At 41.6% G+C, this 20552-nt stretch overlaps 2 protein-coding genes across 5 annotated transcripts in view; both read right to left on the bottom strand.

Annotated features, from left to right (window-relative positions):
• The window catches only part of slc8a1b (solute carrier family 8 member 1b), a 146392-nt gene extending 126154 nt beyond the window's left edge, over positions 1 to 20238 (bottom strand). For 3 of the 4 annotated variants that reach the window (XM_026189820.1, XM_026189821.1, XM_026189823.1), the window contains exon 1: positions 19655 to 20238. The gene's annotated coding sequence lies outside the window, so the exon portion shown is untranslated. The remainder of the gene's footprint in view (positions 1 to 19654) is intronic. The other variant, XM_026189822.1, reaches the window with a different exon arrangement.
• Positions 1607 to 5465, bottom strand: LOC113034791 (uncharacterized). The gene is made up of 2 exons (XM_026189824.1): positions 5001 to 5465; positions 1607 to 4758 (listed from the first exon to the last, which is right to left on the bottom strand). Exon 2 carries the CDS (start codon positions 4588 to 4590, stop codon positions 2935 to 2937), a length of 1656 nt encoding a protein of 551 aa, XP_026045609.1. The 5' UTR covers positions 4591 to 4758; positions 5001 to 5465; the 3' UTR covers positions 1607 to 2934.
• Positions 20239 to 20552: the final 314 nt, after the last annotated feature.

Below are 20552 nucleotides of genomic sequence, written 5' to 3'. Positions count from 1 at the left end.
AAATTTTAGCCAACTTGTTTTTCAAATTTAGGTTCATCCTCCCTACCTCTTGCAAATCTTTATTCTTGAAGTGAGTACCATTGTCTGATCTAATTCTCTTGGGAAACCCATGCCTTGGAATGTAATGATTAAGCACTTAATCACGCTTTTCGCGTCTTCACATTCGGTCGCCCATGCTTCGGGCCATCCAGTCAAAACATCCACACACACCAACAAATACCTCACCCCACCTGGGCCTGTATCAATCATGTCAGTATAATCAATCACGACCTCTTCTCCTGGCCTTCCTGGCATGAGAACCTTACCAGCTTCAGGTTTTACTGCTGGCTTTGGGTTGTGTGCCCCACAAATTAGGCACGTTCTGGCCCTTTCCAGTATCATCCTTCTCAACTCAGGATGCCACCATCGGCACAAATTTCTCTCCATCTGTTTCACTCCCACGTGACCAAGCCCGTGAGCCTCATTCACCTTTTGTTCCGCCATTTTGGCCGTTAAAGCGGGACGCCCATCTGGCCCCCTCCACAAACCGCCATCTTGCCAGGCTCCTTTGTTTTCCCACACCCCCTTTTCCTCTGGGGATGTCTCCTCCTGAGCCTGTCTAACTTCTCCCATGCTATTAGTGCTACCCTCCTCTTCTGGGGTTACCTGCACCAGTTGTCTCTGTCCTTTGTAGCCCGCTGCTTCCTTTGCGGCTTCGTCAGCTTTCTGATTTCCTCTTGCCACCATACTGTCTGCTTGTGAGTGGCCTTTGCATTTTATAATACTTACCTCGTCTGGGTCCTCCAGGGCCTTTTTGTGACAGATGGGTGCATTAGTGGCCGTTCTGAACCCGGCTCTCTTCCACTGAGCCAGTTCCACATGAGCTGCTCCAAACGCATATGCTGAGTCAGTGTAGATGTTCACTCTCATGTTTTTAGCCAACCTCAGGGCTCGAGTTAGGGCTATCACTTCAGCTCTCTGGGCCGACTGTTGTCCCTCGATTTTTCCTTCAACCTGGGCTTTCTTAATACAGTCATGTGGTTCTCCTGACCCCATTAGGTCTGCCATATTTATTCCTTCATGTGTGAATATCAGATTTGGCGCCTCTAAAATTTTGCTGAACCTTTGTTGCGTCAGTGGAGTCATTGTGAATGCCTGTGAGTTCACATAGGCCACTACACTGTGTGTAGTAAGCACTTTCAGTGGGTGTTCCCTCACTATATGTGCTGTTTTCTGAATTATCTTTGCTACTCCTGCTGCGTGTTGTGTGCATGTGGGATGCCTTACTTCTGTTGAATTTAATCTTATGCTGACATACATAAGTACATCCCTACCTCCCCCTTTTTTCTGAAACAACACACCATTCACAACTCCCTTTGTTTCTGAAACATCAAGATAAAATGCCTCATCATAGTTAGGTGTGGCCAGATCTGTGGCTCTTGACAAATCCTATTTTAGTGAAATGAACGCTGTCCCTGTGTCCGGCGTCCAAGGCAATTCAGCCTTCAGATTTCGAACACTAACTTTCTTGATCAAGTCCCTTAAAGGGGCCGTTTTACCCACATAGTTCGGAATGAACTGCCTGCTGTAACCTGTCAAGCCAAGAAAGGAAAGCAACTCCTTCACAGTTCTTGGTTTTGGATGTGTCAGAATTTGGTCTCTGTGTGTGTTCATTAACCCCACTGATCTGTGTACGATCACCCGGCCCAGGAATGTTACCTCTGGCCGGACCAACTGAAGTTTTTCTTTGCTCACTTTGAAGCCACACTCCGCCAATCTGTTCAACACCACGAGCGATGCTGCCGTACAGGCCGCTGCTGACGGGGCTGCAATAAGAAGATCATCAACATACTGTATTAATTTACAGCCCCCTGGCAGTTGACATGGGGACAATGCCTCTTTCAACACCTGATTAAAAATTCCTGGTGAGAGTGCAAAGCCTTGTGGTAGGCGTGTGTACCTAAATTTGCGACCTCTGTATGTGAATGAGAAAATGTCTCTGAGTGACTCGTGCAGTGGGAGACAAAAGAATGCATTCGCTAGGTCAATACATGTGAACCACTTTTGGTCTTCAGTTATGTGCTTCTATTATGGTCTGTTAAATGGTATGTCATACTTCAGCCGGAACAGGACAGGCGAACAGTTAGCTAGACCCACATCTGTGGGCCCTGCGGACCACAAAGTACCAGGCAATTTTGAGAGCTCAGCTACTGCATCAGGATGATCCATTCTTTCCCTGTCATGTATTCTGGAGATTTCTTTATGTTCTAAGATCACTACATCGTTGGACAAACAAGTTATGCGATATATTTTACATTTTGGTGCATACCAGACATTTGGAATTTGGGTGCCTTGCCAGCATGCGTTGTCCAGCGCCCGCTTGACCATTGGTCCCAGATCTCTTGGCCCATGACCCTCGTGGACCGCCAATGTAATGTGAGGGGCTGAATCCTCTCCCACATTGCACCAAGGCAGTTGTTCATCAGTAAATTTCACAGCCGCGGCCACACCTTCTGGTCCAACATAAATGTTATGTGTTTGCACATTCCACGTCTGTCCCTCAAGATCAGACTGGAACTGTTCCCAATAGATATCGTTATCTTCCCTATCATAAAAGAGTGTAACGTGGAAAGGATCTCGCGGTGGGGAATAGACGGCCAGGCTCATTATCCAGGGTTTCCACAGCTGATAATGTCTCAGAATACCTTCTTCCACTAGCCTCCCCCAGTAGATTTTGGCAGTGGGTTGTTCAGAGTTCTGGACTAGATATTGAGTCTTTGAAGGTGATCCCAGTTTCACAAGCAGGTCCCTGCCCATGAGATTTTCCAGGCACCTGTGAGGACACCACATATTGGTGCTTCAAAGTCTGTTTTCCCAGCTGTGTCAATGCTGGATCATCATCATTGACAGCATAGGTTCTGCCGTCCCCACGCTGTTCAGTTTCTCCGGGCTCCATCAGTATTGCTCCCCCTCCCAGCCCCAGTCGGCTACTGGGTACTGGGGGGCTGGTGCTGCATTCGGGTTTGGAGCCTGATGTGCTCCCCTGTAAGCAACTCTTTGTCTTGGGCCTCCTTGTGCCTGGGGTTGATAGCCTCGCCTCTGATAATTTCGCTGCGATTCAGGGCATTCTCGGGACCAGTGTCCTTCTGCTCCACAGCTGTAACAGGCAGTCCAAGACACACTGCCAGGATTCCCCGGATTCCGAGCCCTTTGTCCTCCCCTCACGGATCCACCACGCCCTCTCTGCGGTCCACCGGTCCCCCAATTCCCTACGGGTTGACGCTGCCTTGGTGCATTGGCGGGCCAACGATCATCAGGGTAGAGACCCGGATCCTGATCTGGCCAGTCAGGCACAGGATCGGGCTGAGGCCTTGCCACCATTATAGTCTTATTTAGTTCTTTCGGTTCTTTTTTCTTCGCATTATATTTTTCGCGAGCCTCACCCAGCTGCAGCCTAAGCAGCTGCGCCTGTGCTTCATCTAACTCTTTCTTTTGTTTGTTCGTCAAATCCCGTTCCTGCTGAAGTCTGTGGGTCACATGTCTCTCCCACTGCACCGAGTCTGCAACGGCAAAATCTGGGTTCTTTTCCAAGTCAACTGCAACCTGGTTGGGCAGCCCTGCCAGCACTGCCGAACGACACCACGCTCTACTTTCACCCTCCTTCCCCGGATGTATTCCTGTTCCTAACAACCATTGTTCCTTTGCTTTAGCTAAACACTCTCTGGGTGTGTTTTTGGGATCCCAAATAATTTTTGGAATGGCTCCAAAGTTAGGAGTTGGGTCCTTCTCCCAAACTGCATCTGCTAAGTCACTCTGCACCTCATGATATTTCAGGTCATTTGCATATCTGGTTGTTTGAGCTATCTGCTCTACATCTGCTAACCCACCACCCAGCATACAACGTCCGGCCAAAGTGCGAAAGTCGCCCAGCGCTAATTCTTCTCCTTCCCAATGTTCTCCCTTGGTTATTGGTGGAAGTTGTTTAACCAATGCTTCCAAATCTCTCACCTTATAGGCGCGATAAACTGGTTCGTTCTTTGGACCTGCTATTAGAGGCAGACTTAAACCAGGGTCAGGAGCTCCTTGTTCAAAACTCACTCTTCTACTCTTCCTCAACTTTCCTTTCCCCTTTGAGCTCTTAAATATGGGCTGTCTCTGTGCTTGGTCTCTCTTCACACTTCTTTTCCTCAAAATTAGGCTTGTACTTGGTTGGGGTTCAGCTCCTCCATCTTCGTCCTCCTCATCGTCTTCTTCTGATGACGTCGCACGGTCTTCATTCTCCTCTTCTGGCCCTCCCTGCATTACTCTCTGCTTTATAACCTCCAATGCCGTTAATGCCTCTATGGACGCACGTAGGGCCTCATGCATTTGTCCATACACTTCTCCTTCAGTTTTTAACACCAAGGTCAGAGGTATTTTATCACCCAGCCCTTTCTGTTGGGATATAATAGGTTTACTTACCTCAACCTCCATCGCTTGGCACTCTTTCTCTGCTGATTTTGATACTCCAGGGGAAGCCAAGCGAACAGCTTTCTTAAGCTGTTCGAGCTGATCCTTCAGAGGTTTGCATCCCCTTTTCCTACTAGGTGTCGCACCCGAGCTGTCAGCCATTCTCTGAAACACAGACTTACCTCTTCCAATGGTTCCTCGGATTAGTGTTTTTTCATTTATTTTAAACCCATTAACGGCGCTGCGCGTCCCTTGTATACTTTACAGCAACACACCCTCAAGGGTCCCTCAACTTGTCCCGTGCTAATAAGTCTAAAACCAAGAAATCACCTTTATGACATTATGTCAAAGCTTTCTCCATGTTGCACAGCCTGCCACAGGTCTAACAAAAAAATCGCTGCCCGAGAAGGCTCCCACATATCAAGGTGGTCGTTTTCACAAACTTCCAGCAGACCCTCAAATAAACAAAAACAACGACCCAGGCAGGCTTCCAGTTCAGCCTCCTCAATTTCTATGCACACTGAAAACTCATGGGGAGATTCTTCTGTCTCCCCGTGTCCTACACAATTCACCTCCAAATGATCCCCTACAATTGAAATTTCAGTGTGGAATGACGCAGAGATTATCATTTCCTTATTTATTCACTATATGTAACCTGAATTTTCTCTGTCTTATCAAATAACAAAGGTTATCTTTACAATTTGTTATTGAACTACTAATTAAGTTGCTTTTTATGGTGTCAGTGATAAACTGCCCCTAAAAAGTCCACTTTATTGCGTGCTCATTGAGTTACTCCTATCAAAACTATTTAACAAGTTCAATTTACACATACTCATTAATCTGTCACGCTTATTAGTGGCTCATGGTTGCTTAAAGCCTATGTCTGACTTGACCACAGAGTTAGAGCATCATTCAATCCTCTCAGGATGACCACTCCACTTACTCTGCATCCAGTCAGCTCATGAATTAACAACCCTTGCAGACTGTAACCCTTTTATTTTTTGTTTATGCCTTCAAATCCACCTTAAATCTTCTTTACCTAACCGTTGGTTTTAAACACAAACAATTCTTATATTCTATTTTGAAACGCTGTCACCATTCATATATTTACAATGTTGTTATTTACTAAGCCAGCATTTTAACTGCAGACATTTATCCACATTTGCAAACAATAGTTATAGAGCTGAATGACACACAAAACCGAAAGCATAGTCCTCTCATGCGCTCTGCATCAGCTGCCTCATTTGCATGCACACACACTCTTCATCTAAGAATAGCAGCAGGCAGTCAGTGCATTGCTGACTCGACCCACAGAGATCTTTTTTAATACAGAGACGTCTTATATTTACAACTGCACAGATTTTAAACCTTTTAACACCTATCAAATTTCGACAAATTTAACATAACCGTTTTTTGCGATCAATTAACCAGTATCAAGACTTTAACTGTTTCTGGCCTCATTTCTAAAATCCCTAACTCAATTTAAAAGCGTCAACCAACCCAAACTTTGCCTGAAGCTTTAGGTTAAAGTTACACGCCCGAAGTCCACTTCTGCTGGCCAAAAAAGCGCAGATACCGTTGCAAACGGTAAGGAGATTCTAACTCCTAGTTATTCTGGAGTGCCCCAAACTCCACAGTGACCAACTGACTATCCCTCTTCGAGGACAATGTCTAAGCGTCCTTGACATTGGCAAGCGTTACCTCTGAGCACTGCGCTTCCTAGCAGACTCGAACTGCCGTTCTAGAATAATTTATAATACTTTGAAACAACAATCAACACCCGAAGCAAGTGTATAACTGAGGCAGGTGCAACCTAGTGGCCAATTTGACCGCTCAGGTCCACTCTTATGACCAAATTTGGACTCTAACCAACACAATAACCAATTCCCTACCAACTACTTGAGACTCTAACTCAATTTCTTTGGGACTTCAACCCAGTATTTAAACTTTTCTTATCAGACTCTTAACTACTTTCATTTCTTCTTAGCAGAACTCTAACTGCTTCAACTCATGAGATTTTCATCAAAATCAAAACAGACATCCACCAGTAACTTCAGTGAGTAGACTTAAATTTTATCATGTCCAATTTGGCACACTTTGGAAATAATTCAACAGGTAGTGCCTTACCTTTTGGATAAGCCGGCTTATGCCCACTCACTTAGACCACTGGAATTCACGTCTGCCCGTCAGACCACCCAAGACCCCGGATTTCTCCGTCCAAACCTCCAACTCTCCTTCCCCAATAACCGGACGAAGCCCCCAAATGTTAAGATTCAATATTGAGGAAGGGTACAAGAGGTGATCGAAGAATAACCACACTGGTCCGGCCGGGTGAAGTCAAACGAAGATTTTAATGAATACACGCGTGGGAAGAAAACTCTGTAAGCAGACAGGAAGTAGTCCTCGACTTAATCAAAGCATGAACAGATATTTTATAGCATCAGGGTTTATTTACTGACGCCCCTTCATGCGTCACATACATTTTATACATAGATCAGATCAACATCATGACTTTTCACCTAGAAAATCATCTTCTATTTTCATGGCTAGCCCTTCCTGTCTACCTTTCAGTTCTTGTCTTGTTCCTCTTTCTTGCCGAGACACCAAGAAACGGTTCCTCTTTTACCAAGACAATTTTGCAGTTACAGCCAAACATAACTAACCTCTCCTCTAAATAAATCTAATTTAAAGTGTGTGTGTGTGTGTGTGTGTGTGTGTGTTGACCTCACATGCTCTTTGTGTCACCTCTTACACTTCTGACCTTTTACCAGACCAGAAGCTCACTGAGACTATGTGTATGTCTTCTACTAAATAAATGTTTTAATCAAGAACCTCTACTAAAACCTTAATATAAAATGATAAAGCTATCTGTTACATTGTTAAAGCCTCGTCTTAGCCTGCGGCTCAAAATAACTTCCTGTCTTCTTTCTGCATACAACTTCCTGTCAGCCTGCAACTCAGTCTTTCTGAAAGAGACACTGTCTAAACCTTGGAATGCAATATCCATGCTGCAAATTATATTATTAATGCAATAACAATTATTTAACAATAGCAGTAAAATAATTTCCCTCCTCGACAGAGCTTCATCAATCTCCCCCGGTGAACCTTTCAGAGAAAAGGTGTAGCATTCTGAGTAATTATTTCAGATTGTATTTTTCAATGCCTGATTTGGGCTTATTGTTTCCAAAACACACTTTAGCATTGAGATGTGGGTAGTTCACAAATTAATCGTGTGCTTATTTGTGTTTTAAGTGTAGGCATTCACACAGACTAATCACTTTTGTCATAAAAAGCCCATGTAGTGACATTTAATGACAGGTACCAAAGAAAATGGGGGGGACATGCAAACTAGGGCTGCCACAAACGATTATTTTGATAATAGACTAGTCACCGATTATTTTTGCACCAGCATGCATCTGCTCTTATATAACTATCATTAGCTTACAGCTTTAAGTGTTTAAGGTATGTGCTAACTAAAAGTAAAGACAAGATGATAGTTAATTAAATGTTAATGACATTTGCAGATCGTTTCGGTGGAGTTTATTAAACTCAGCCGTCTGCTCCTTGCTATCTAAAATATAACAGTATATTCTTGAGCATCTCACAGTTCTGATAATCAGTTGTCTGCTTGAAGTTTATTCAGCTGTGTAAAAACTATAACTTTAATCTCAGCCAAACCGATTTACTCAGAAACAAATTAAATACTGAAAAAAGCCAAACAATAACATTTTTAAGTTATCTAAGTGACTTATATATGTTTAACCTGAGTGGCGAAAGACGGCTTGGGTTTGAAAACGATTTGCCAGGAGTCCAGTGTTCTTACCGGTTCTAGTGAGCCTTGCCCCCGGCTAGCGGCTCTGACGTCTCCAAAAACGTCAGAGCGCTTTTGCAAATATGTGGTGTCTTGATAAACTGAGCAGATATTTGAGGTTTACACAGCTACATTCTCGCCTGAAAATATGTTAAACTTTATTTTGTGACCCAAAAAGAATAATAAGAGTAATATTAAAACTAACTAGCTGCCGCCATCGTTGACAACTATTCTGGGCCGCTATGAATTCTGGGACACAACTTCTTCGGGGTTTAACCAGCTGGCATCCTTGTACATGCAGTGCTGCCTTCTTCTGTTTCAGTCCGTTATTACACTCTTAAATCATACTACTCATTCCTGTGTCTTTTGGGATCTTACAAAGCTTCAAACAACATGTCGACTATTAAATTAGTCGTCTACGATTTTAATAGTCGACGTAATCGTGACTAGTGGACTAATGGCAGCCCTAATGCAAACTGATACAACTTAGTCCTAACATCAGACTCGTATCCGAGAACTAAATTCTTGCTCCAAGGTAAACAACATAATTGGAAATCTGGCATTGCAACACCTGAAATGTATCATCATAAATACAAATCACTGAAAAATAACATGGATATTTTTCATAAGGCCGCTCATTTTTTATGGGAATTAATCAAACATATTGGAGCATTGGGACTCTGCTCTATAACATGATGAGTCTATTAGTGGACTCAAGGCAATTCTCTGGCATGTTTCTATCTTGGTGGCCTTGGAGTCTTTGCCTCATCTGTTTCTGTATTGCATGCACTTTTGTATGCAACAATGTGATGGTCAGACAGCAGAGCAGTAGGCAAAATATTAGAAAGTACTTTATCTGAATGAAAGGAGGAACAGAAAATATTAAATTGCTCCAAGTGAAAGGATAAACTTAGAATTGCAATGTTCATGTGAGTTGTAAAAAAGTGCAGTTACACTGTAGTTTGTAAATACTGCACAGCTTAAATTCGAGTCTCCTGAATTAGTGAAACCTCATTTCATCAAAATTTGCATTACTATAAAAGGTGCTGGGTTGCGGATGGTTATATAATTTAGTTTAAACTTCAGGAGAAGAACACATATCCACTCCTGGACCATTCCACAGAATTAAAGCCACACAGATTTTGCACGTTTGTATCTATACTTTGAATGCCTCTATGTCTAAATACAATGAAAAGAATCTTGAAAAAAAATCCATATTTTCACAGAAAATTTTTTTTAAATGTTCTTTGCCTTTTGCTATAGCACAAAAGTGCTATAGCAAAAGTCGTCATGACTGAACCATAAAATGTGCTTGATTAAAATTAAAGGTGGCCTGTTGTGCTCATTTCCAGCTTGGTGTTGCTCCCAGTTATAAATAGACTTTTTATGTGATTCTTGCCTTGGTGATGCCCCACAATTCATTCAGTTTCTGAAAAATTAGATTAAATTAAATTGTCTTCTGACTGGCTGCAGTTCACAACATACAGCACAGCTTGAGAGATCTGAGTTTGCCAAATGCATCGACCATGCTGAAACAGAACAAGTGTAGCAAATTAAAACTAATTTACACAAAACAGCAGTGTAAATTAATTTTACCACTTTTTAATTGTTTAAGAAAAGCAATAAAGCAATGATAAAAGAGGTAATCCATTGAATTAAAGAGCAATAACCAGAATTAAGAGACAAAACAAAGCTCAGATCAGAACCTTTTTCAAACAACCTTTTTTCTTTTTAACTATTCACCCACAAGTGGAGCATGCAACACCTCCAACCTCTCAGTGACCACTCTCCATTGCAAGCTGATTGCGGAGGTTGCCTGCAGGTAGGCAACCTGTCTCCAAACAAACATGGTCTGACTCAGACAGTCAGGTAATGTTCTCCATCTAGCACCTTTATCCATTTGCAGTTAATATAGCGTGGTGCAGCAGCTACGTCAGGAGGGATTTCAGAAAACCTTGTCCAGGTATGAGGTTCTGGCTGGTTTCTGAATGTAGTTATTGTGAATTTCTGTTTAATGTTAATTTTTCTGCACATTAACAGCAACAGTCTTGTGATTCTTGCCACTTTATCATAGATAATCACAGTAATATCACAAACAGACACTATGTAATTGTTCATTTGATCCCATTCAATCACAAACTGATAGCAGACTGACTCTGTCTTACTGTTGTTTTATCAGTGTCTTGACGCACCAAAGTCTCCTTGAAAATGGCAAGTGACTGCAAGCAGTAAAAGCCCTGGATCTCATCTTTGAAGCAATGATTTAAAGGGTAATGAGATCGCATTGCATACATACAAATTCATTGCATACTGTCGCAATAATTTTGATTATGCTGCAGTTAGGAACCACTGTTTTTCCTATGTGACAATAGCTGTACACAGCACAATTTTGCCAAGCTACTACAATAACTATTATGAATATAAATATATTTTTTCAACATGAATAAAATTTTCTGTCCTATTAAGCCAAGAATCCATTCTGATGCTGTTCATAGCTAAACACACAATAAAAGTTCCTTCAAGAATCTATTGAGAATATAATACAGTATACAGTATGGAGAGTATTTGTGTGTGTGTGTGTCTCGCTTAATGGTGTTGAAGATGTTTGCTGGCTAAATCTGTTACTTTGTAATGTAAAATCCACCAGTGGTGAATTTAAATATTTGGGTTAAATGGACCAAATGTTTAACTGCTGCCCCGATGTTTACTGAGTGGGCTCTGCTGTGGTGTAAGAGCTTTGTGCTCAGACATTAGGAAAATCAACTCTCAACAAAATTACATGTCTACTTAATTAAACCTCAATTTTCCAAGGTCATAAGAAACCATTTCCCCCCTGGTTAATGCTAGTCAGCAGCTCCTTGCCTTATATGGGCTTCTTGTGTGGTCACAAAAGCCTTTATGTTACTTTTCCAACTGATCAATAATTCAGTGTGCTCTGGAATTTGGCTGTTTTCACTTAGAGATGTCATTTTTCTAAAAGGCAGATGGCTGAACATAACACCAAAAGCCAGTTCTTCTCCATTCAATAGAGTGTATGTTCTAAAGCTTCACGACACAATTGGAGGTTATAAAGGTCGCAAAATTTGTAGATATGGTCAAAAAGGACAAAAGAAAAATTACAACTGAACCTGGAACAGGGTAGGTTTGTAGAAATTCAGTAAACCATCCCTCTAAATTAGCCGTGAGTGGGAATTTTACTATGATTGATGTTGCTCAATTGGTGCAGGTACATTTTTATGTCAAACAGAAGCAGTATATTGCTACAAGTCTTTGCATGTTTCCAGTAGTAATGTCAGAAAAGGAAGGAAAATGTGGTTTGTTTTCCTGCTTAGCGAGGTAGAGCCATTCATTTATTATTGCCAATTAGCAATTGGACCTTTAACGTTCCCCTAAAACATACAGGGTATGTGGGAAAGTGACAAGAAGTGTCTGGGTTGAAAAAAAAAAAGGTGACATGAAGGTGAACTTGTTAAATTAAAGGTTTTTATTAATGTTTTTATTACGAATGAAACTGAAACAGACGGACAAACGACTATCACCTTTAAAAGAAAGGAAACAACCAAACCCAGGAGTTAGTCACTAAACTGAAAAATAAGTAAAAAAAAAAAAAAAAGGCTAAGTCAACAAAACACACACTCCTCTCCACAGAGCAGCAGTAAGCAGCCACCACACACAGCTCTCTAGCTGCAACCCAGCAAGGCTCTCTGGCACTAGAACTCACCTTTCTCTGACCTTAAGCACTCTCTTAATTGTAGAGTTATTTGCCACCATTTTTGTAACCTAAGGCAGGACACACCCAAACAAGGCCAAAATCACAGCAGGCCCTGCTCCACAAGCACCACACTTGCTTATTTTGCGGGGCTTAAAAACATCACTGCAGCACGTTCATGGATAGAACTTGTTCAATGCTGTTCATATGGCTTATTTAGCCAGTCACAAATACACAACTGTGGCTGTCCTGATAACAAGTTTCACAGTTTTACTGCCGTTTACATGCATGCCGCCATCTTGGGTTGTGAAGTCAGGGTTGGTGAGGCTGCTCCAAAGTTTGTGTTCCAACTTTAGGGGGTGTTCCAGTTGAAAATTCCAACTGGGAACTAGGAAATTCAGCCCTCCAACTTAAAAAAACTGCTCTAGAAGTCCATAAGCACAGGAAAAAAACTACAAATGGCACAGCATAAGCTACTAATGGAAGGTCACAATTAGTACCGTTATGCCTTTCTTATCTGTGATGTGGAGGAGAGCTCAGTCAGCTTTTGAAATACTTTGCTTTTGGTACTTTCTGGTACTTACTGGTCCACGGCAACTCACTTGCTTAAAAACCCACGGCCTTTATTGCTCACTATAGCAGTGGTTCCCAACCTTTTTTGTGCCACGGACCGGTTTATGCCCGACAATATTTTCATGGACCGGCCTTTAAGGTGTCACGGATAAATACAACAAAATAAAACCAGTACCGGTACCGAAAAAAAGAAGATTTATTCATAACACACGTGAAAAGACCCAGGAAAACCGAGTAAACGATAAAAACAATAACAAAATAACGCTGAAAACCGATAAAAACCCTGAAAACTATACATTTGACACCTGAGCCTCAACTCTCGCGGCCTGGTACCAAACGACTCACGGACCGGTATTGGTCCGAGGCCCGGGGGTTGGGGACCGCTGCACTATAGTGTTTTTCCTGTGTTTTTATCTGTTCAAATGATTCAGTTCATCTGTGCAATTTTGATGGGTCTGTGACCCCGAATAGGACAAACAGGAAAAAACATAAGGATGAATAAATTATTGCAGTGACAACAACACTGGAGCTGCCAGAGCCCTCTCACAAACAGAGGAAGGGTGAATTGTGTTAAACTGCACAAAATACAGCAGTTGCTGGCTGTTTTTAGATCGTTTGGTCATTTAAACTACTTCCAGGCTTTCTTCCTTTCCCCTTGGGGCTTGAGTCTCCTAGCTTTTACCATAAAACATAGTTAATAGTCTGCATTCTTAAAAAATAAAGCAGTAGATTATGTATATACTATCAGCTGCGCATGCCACAGTTCCTAATATAACACAGTTCATTGGCTAACCCTGGGTAAGCACTCCAGTTTCTGTTCCTTCCTCCATTTTTTCCATCTGGCTTGCTTAAAATTCATCCTCACGAACAGGAATCCTTGATAGACCTACCTTACACAGTTTTGGTTGCTTAACGCTTTATCAGAAGATTACACTTCAGATGACATAAGATAATCACCCACACTGTTTACAGTTCAGGGCTTGTGTCTTGCCTGCAAAATACATCCTGTAAGAACATCCTGTAACATTAATGGCCACTTGATAAAGGAAAAGATAATGACCTGGATCGTATCAGAGCCAAACTTTAGGGAACGTGTCTGTTGTTAGTGCTTGAGTGGCTTTGTGGCTGAACAGTGGCTGCTATTTTGGATTTTCTAATTGAAATATCAGGTTTCAGAATATCCGTCATGATTTTCCCTAGTGTTATGACCTCAAAAACTTGGCTCCATTTCAAGAAGAACACAGCAGACGAAAATCCAGCCTCAGAAAAAGACAACAGACACAGAAACTGGACCACTGAATCTTACTCCCCAGAGGCAACAGCAAAGACAGAAAGCGTAAAGTTAACGAAACGAAAACCATGTGCTGCAGCGAAACAAGCTGTTGCTTCTCTGGCCCAGAACTGTTATGTCTTGAGAGCCTTTGAAGATAGCACCCAAAGATGCCAAGAAGGCAGCTGATCAGACCAACAGGAAACAGAGCAAGGACAGAGAGAAGTCAGGAGGAATACATAAGACAAGACCTCACATTTTGCATAAACTTCTAATGTTTATCTGAAACTGAATCACATATTTTTGCAAATAACATAGTGGTAAAATAATTGAAAATTATTTTAAATTAAAATGAAATGCTGTGCAGTGAGTGAAGGTAACAGCCTCAGCGTGCTGCTCTCAGCCTATCTGCGATGCATTTTCCTCACTATGGGACAGGCAGCGATAATGAAATATTTAAACCAGTGAGTGAAAGCGAGACAAAGAAATGTGGTAAAGTAAATAAGAATGGGAGCACAAGAGATGTAAGAAGAAAGGGACTGAAGGAGAGGAGTGTAATGTGGAAAACAGTACCATAAGGAGAATCAGAGACAGGCAGATGAAAAGAAAAAATACAAGGTAGCAAACAGGAGGCTAATCTAACATAATCTCACCTCTTCAAATGAAATAAAACCACAGGGATATTCCACTGAATGTGAGTGCAAGCACAGGCCAAAATAGACACACACACACACACACACACACACACACACACTATCGCCTGGAAACAACTGAAGATTAATGGTCTGCATTTACCATCATTAGAATGATGTTGAGCCTTTTTATCTGGATCTCTCTAACAGCCAGTCCCCCGACAAAGACGTCCTGTCATATTATTACACTTGTAGAGGTGGAAATGATCAGACTGCCACTGCAGTACACTGGGTTATTTCCTACTTTTACGTCTGACCAATGACTATCTGAATACCTGGGTTGTGATAAAAGATATGAATGTGTGGGAGGGCAATGATGAAGAAACAGGAGTTGTGCAAGACCAAATAAAAGAACTAAATTGTTAAAGGCTGAAACAAATTACCAAATGATTTCCCTTATTTACAGTTCCCTACTCATTCAAGAGATGGGGAATGATATAAGGCACATAATTATCTTCAACTTTGCCATCTTTAACCCTTTCTATGTTTATGGTATAATCCACATAAGGAAGCACGTGGGTAAAAATATCCTGCATTATGTACATTTTGCTAAAGAGATGACATCTTCCCCTTTCTTCAATAGGTTCAAATTTCACAAGAATTCTGTGGTTTTATCTTATGTGGTTATATAGTTTATGTCATCGGGCTTCCTAAAAATTAAGCAATTTTCTAGGAACATGCAGTAACAATGTTACACGCCACCAGCAGCCAATTCAATCTTCACAATAGCTTCATGTATTTTGTAATCTGAAATAGTGAAACATTGAAAAAAGTATTTTTGACAGTGCCCTTCCACCAGTCATGAGGTGACATCATATTGTGTAACCAAAAAAATAATTTCACAGTAGGTTTCTTCAGCTCTATGGAGCATTTTAGCGACTTCCAGCTCTGTTTTTGTTTTATTGCCTGTGACTGTGCCACTTTAGACCTCTTGCAGTACTGTCAAAAACCTGTTTGTTTGTTTTTTATCACAGGGAGGATGATATTATCAAGAAAATAAACACTAATAAAACCACTGCACACAAACTGCTGACAGACAATGTTTGTGACTAGCTTAGGGATCATAAAGAAGCATCTAGCAGCTTAAGAGTTACATTCCCTTGAGGAGCTGGACACAAGCTATTGTTTGTGTCAGTTGCTGTTATTTAACCTGCAGACACTACTTGGGTGCAATTGCTCAGTAAATAAAGGGAAGTTGAAGCTGATAATGAATACTGGACTTAGCATTTCCTTTCTAGTTAACAGTCACCACATGTAAATAATTAGATACGTCAGTGCACCAGTTCTCTTCTGAACAGCAATCAACAAACTATATAGCTTTATTTTTTAAGTGTCTAGTTTTGTCTTGTTTAAGCCAAGAGTTCCAAATATGAAAATGTTCTACGCCAAACATCTTATAAAAAGTCAAATGTTTTTCTTTGACACAATGCATGTAAACATAAACATATTTGGACCTATTTCACCGACACTTGTCTAATACTCAGTATTCAAATCAACTAATGACTCCAGAAAGCTTCCATTTCCTGTAAACGCTATTCACTCAAAAATAAAGGTACAATGGCCATTGGCTTTGTTGACTAAGACTAAACACATAGCACTTACAGAAATGAAGCCTATGCATAAGTTAGATAAGGAAGATCTGTCGCCACACATCTCTGCTTCCCTGATTTTTGCAGCTAATCTAAGCTTTACACCATTTCCAGTTTCCCATGCTGTCAAGCTGATTGTGACAACACTGATCAAGTCCAAACATCTTGCAGATGCCTTCATGCAACCAACCTCCTCCCTATTACTCAGCCTCCATTCAAGCCTGTGTCGTCATCTCCACTACCAGCATCTAAACTCCCGGGGGTCCTGCCCTAATCTCTATCACTGCTGGGATTAAATTCTGGTGTGATGGGCCAGCTGAGTCTAACCACTAAATATCTAAAACTGAATTTGAACATCAATAAATCATGTTCATTTCCTTCTAATGATCTTATTGAACTGAGTATTGCTTTTTTAACTTTCACAGTTTAGCACACTTTTAAAGGAATTAAAGAGTCTAGCATTTCTATAACAAAAACAACCGTTAGTGTATAAGTAATGATCTTTACAAAGCCTTTAATAAATTTTCTATCCACCATTACTATTTTAGTATTTGTATTTGACTTTACTGATATATACTCATGGATGGCACATAGAACACAAGGAGGAGCAACTCAGTGCATTTAAGTATATCAGGACAACCCATTCAAGTTGGGGAAGAACGATGACTTAAGTGAATCTGAACATGCCATGGTTGCTGATGTGAGACAGGTTCTCTAGAGTTTAGAGAGAATGCTTGAAATAAGAAGAAAATATCCAGTGAGTGGCAGTTCTCTGGGTGAAAATGCTTTGTTGATGTCAGAGGTCAGAGGAGACTGGCTATGCTGCTTCAAGCTAATAGGAAGGCGGCAATAACCACTCATTACAACCAAGGCATGCAGAAGGGCATCTCTGAACTCACAGCAGCAGAAGACCTCACCAGGTGTTTCTCCTGTCAGCTAAGAACAGCCTAATCAAAAGTGAACAATAGAAGACTGGAAAAGTGTTGCCTGTTTTGATGAGCGTCTGATTTCTGTGCTGATCGTAGGGTCAGAATATGCCATAAACAATACAAAAACATGAATCCATACTGCCTTTTCTGGTTCACACTGCTGCTGCTGCTGGGGGATTTTTTAACACACTTTGGCCCTCTTACTATCAATAGAGCATCATTTAACCGCCATAGCCTACATGTGTATAGTTGCTGACTATGCCCATCTTCTGATGGCTGCTTCCAGCAGGATAACGAACATTGTCACAAAGGTCAAGTCATCTCAAACTGGTTTCTTGAACATGGTGATGACTTCACTGTACTCAAATGACCTCTATTGTCACCTGATCTCAATCCAAAGACAGCACTTTTGGGATGTGGGAGATTCTCATCACAAACTGGCAGTAACCATGTCATGTTATCATGTTAATATGGTCCAAAATCTCCCAGGATCTCGTTGAATCTATACCAGCATTATTTTATAGCAATACACCCACAAATTAAACTAAGGATTCCCACTAATCAGCATAATTAATTACTAAAAATAATGATAAATCTCAGTGACTGCACCAAACTGCACACTGATTTCTAATAGATAGACCCTGTCTCTGAGCTCATCTTGAATGGCTAATTACTTGCCCATTGAGTGTTGAACTGACTGTATTAGCATAAACACCTTGACAAAAAATGTGGCAAAACAGTGAAAAAGGAGCATTTACTTTACAAGGGAATGTCTGAGATGTAGCAAAATTTACTGTTTTTCTCATGATTTTCTCATCACCTAATTTGTTCTTGTTTACTTTAAACTATAGTGAACAGGGTCTCTTTTGCTGAAAGAAGCAGAACAGCTTAGGGATGTGTGGGGAAAAAAGATGAATGGAAATATTTTTTTCAAATGATGTCATTCTTGAAAAAAAGTCATTTTGACCTAATGTTAGCATAACCTAACAATCATAGAGGAAAACAAAGCCTTAAACTGAACTATTACTATTAGGATTAAAACAAAAATTCCCGTCCTTTAATGAAAAAAAAAAATTCATATCCGACGTGGAATTTTTTTCAGTACACTCATGGCATTAATAATACAGAATTATTACATTTACATCAGATACAGTTAAACGTCTAGTCACAGACTCAGCTTCCTCTCAGACACTGAGCACTGACTTAGCTTTAGCTGTCACCTACAAGTGTGGAAGTTGCGTGCATGTGTGGTACATTCTCACACAACCAGGTTAAGAACAAGCCTAATATACACCCACTGAGAGGCGACCTGAATCTGGTGTCTGATATGGGAAAAGTTCCAATTTTATTATTGGAAAATGGGTCTGTTACCGAAAATCTTAAACTGTTTTGTCTTAATACCTACTCTGGATTAACACCACTGCAGCAGGACGAGTTCTTTAAAAATAAATAAATAAATGCAGCACTGCTAGGAGTTAAATAAAGCTGTAAAGGCTGACTGACATTCTTTTTTTATTGTTAAAAATAAATATTTTATATCATCCACACTGAACGAGCTCCAGTTCCTCTGTGTCATGACCATTAAAGCCCCGACTCATGTCAGGTGAAAGCGAAATGCCTAGAAAGCCTACATGATACCTGCCTGATTTGCCAAGTAATCCTCAACAGATGAGACACTTGGAGTGTCACACGGGGGCAATAATTACTTTACGGTATAGGTTTACATTAACTAATATGTGAAGCTCTGCTACCGTTTGGTTTAAAAACCTTTGCCAAAAGCAGACAGAAAATTAAACAAAAATTAAGCCAGTTTTCCCCTCTGTGTCTTTAAATCCAACTTGTTAGTAAAAAAGTACTAAATCAGAAGCCCACTGAAACTCAAACACCGGGTCCACGCGCAGGTTTTCCCCGAAACCTGCTCTCCACTGATGCACAAAGGCACTCCATCACCTCCGAATTGCACTGCTTGGCGCACAGGACATGGAACCTGCAGAATTGCTCAAATGTGTCTTTCAATGCGCATTCACTCTTTACAAGGATTACCATACAGAGCAGGGAAATTTAGCTTTGGTTGCGAATGTTTGTCACCCAACTTCCACATTGAACGCCTATAAAAAGGTGAGAGCATGGCTGTCTGAACGTGCTCTGCATCCGTAATGACTCCTCTATAAATAAGTGGGGCAGGCGGCTAGAGGAGTGGAGAGCGTGGAAGGAGCGTGGATGTGTAGAGCAAATAAAGAAAAAAAAAAGAAATACACCCCATGAAACCATGCTGTCTGTTCACTTTGGCGAAAAAACATTGATAAGCACCTCCCATCGTACTCGGTTCTTTCTAAGCCCAAGCTTCAATCTATGTACATTCCCAAATCACAGTGGAAGAAAGGCGCAGTGTGGAAAGCTCGGTGGGGGAGAATGGGAGTGAGGGAACATCGTTTCCACACTGCATCCAAACCCTTCCAACGCATGGTGCTTTCAGTCTTCAGTCGGAGCTCCACGAGACGAAAGGGTCCGCTTTCCATCCCATTCACTTTACCTCCCTGTGTAAAACTTGCTTTTACCAGACAAAGCCGCAAAATGTATGCAAAGCTGCCCACCTCGCTATTAATGTCATTATCCGTAATGAAGCACACCCAGAAAACTGCAGAGTGCCTACCTTTTAATCCCTTGAGTGGCCACGATCCGGAGAAGTCCGTAGTAAAAGCTGCACTGTAGCTCTACTAATAATATTAGTAGAACAAGGAGTAAGAGGAGGAGTAGTAGTAGTAGTAGAGGTAAGCCAGTGGTGGGGAATGGTAATGGAGACGCAGGGAGCTCTTATATGCCAGCCAAGACGGCGTATCCACCGATCGAGACGCACGAAAGGAGGGAAGAGTCTGGATTCCCATGCAGCGCCTGGTTATTTGTTGCTGTTATCTTCGTTTGTTGCCTACTCCTCGTTTCCATGTAGTTCGACCCGGCTGACCTGTATGATCGGATGACCGGAGCGGTGCTTCATTAGCATGCCCGCATTTGTTGGGACAAGGCTCGCAGCAGATCGGACTTCTTCCTCATTCTTCCCTTCCCGCCCCCCCCCCCCAAGCGCGAGTAAGAGAGCGAGAGTGTATGAGACTGAGAGTGTGCCTGTGTGTGTGTGTGCGTGTGTGTGTATGTGTGTCAGCGTGTGAGCAGGTCTCTCTTTCGCCTGTTCCCTCACAAACCGACTGAGGATCAGCTCAGCCTCTGTCTCTCTCTCCCTTCTTCTCTCTCTCTCTCCCTCCCTCTCTCTCCCTCTCGCTCTCTCAGCATGTGTGTTTATAGGTCCATACACACTGTGTGTTTCTCTCTCGGATACTCTGCCCCCCTCCGTTACTGGCATATTCGCTTACAGGAATGTCCATTTGAAAATAGTCCAAAAACATGTCACGCTGTTATGATAATCCATGTCTTAATTTTCTTTCTTAAGAGAGGTTTATCATTATTATTGGATCACATGCACAAGAACAAAGTATCATGTAGGTGTTGCAACCAGTTTCTTGACCATTCCCTCCCTGAGGCTTGAAGCTTTTGTCCCC

This window comes from Astatotilapia calliptera, chromosome 13, assembly GCF_900246225.1.
Source record: "Astatotilapia calliptera chromosome 13, fAstCal1.2, whole genome shotgun sequence".
Taxonomy (NCBI): domain Eukaryota; kingdom Metazoa; phylum Chordata; class Actinopteri; order Cichliformes; family Cichlidae; genus Astatotilapia; species Astatotilapia calliptera.
Note: the sequence above shows the minus strand (reverse complement) of the source record. Positions and strands in the feature narration are given on the sequence as shown.

What these genes read in the sequence shown, in the direction of transcription:
- LOC113034791 (XM_026189824.1), bottom strand. Translation starts at nt 4,590, where the DNA reads ATGGCTGACAGCTCGGGTGCGACACCTAGTAGGAAAAGGGGATGCAAA.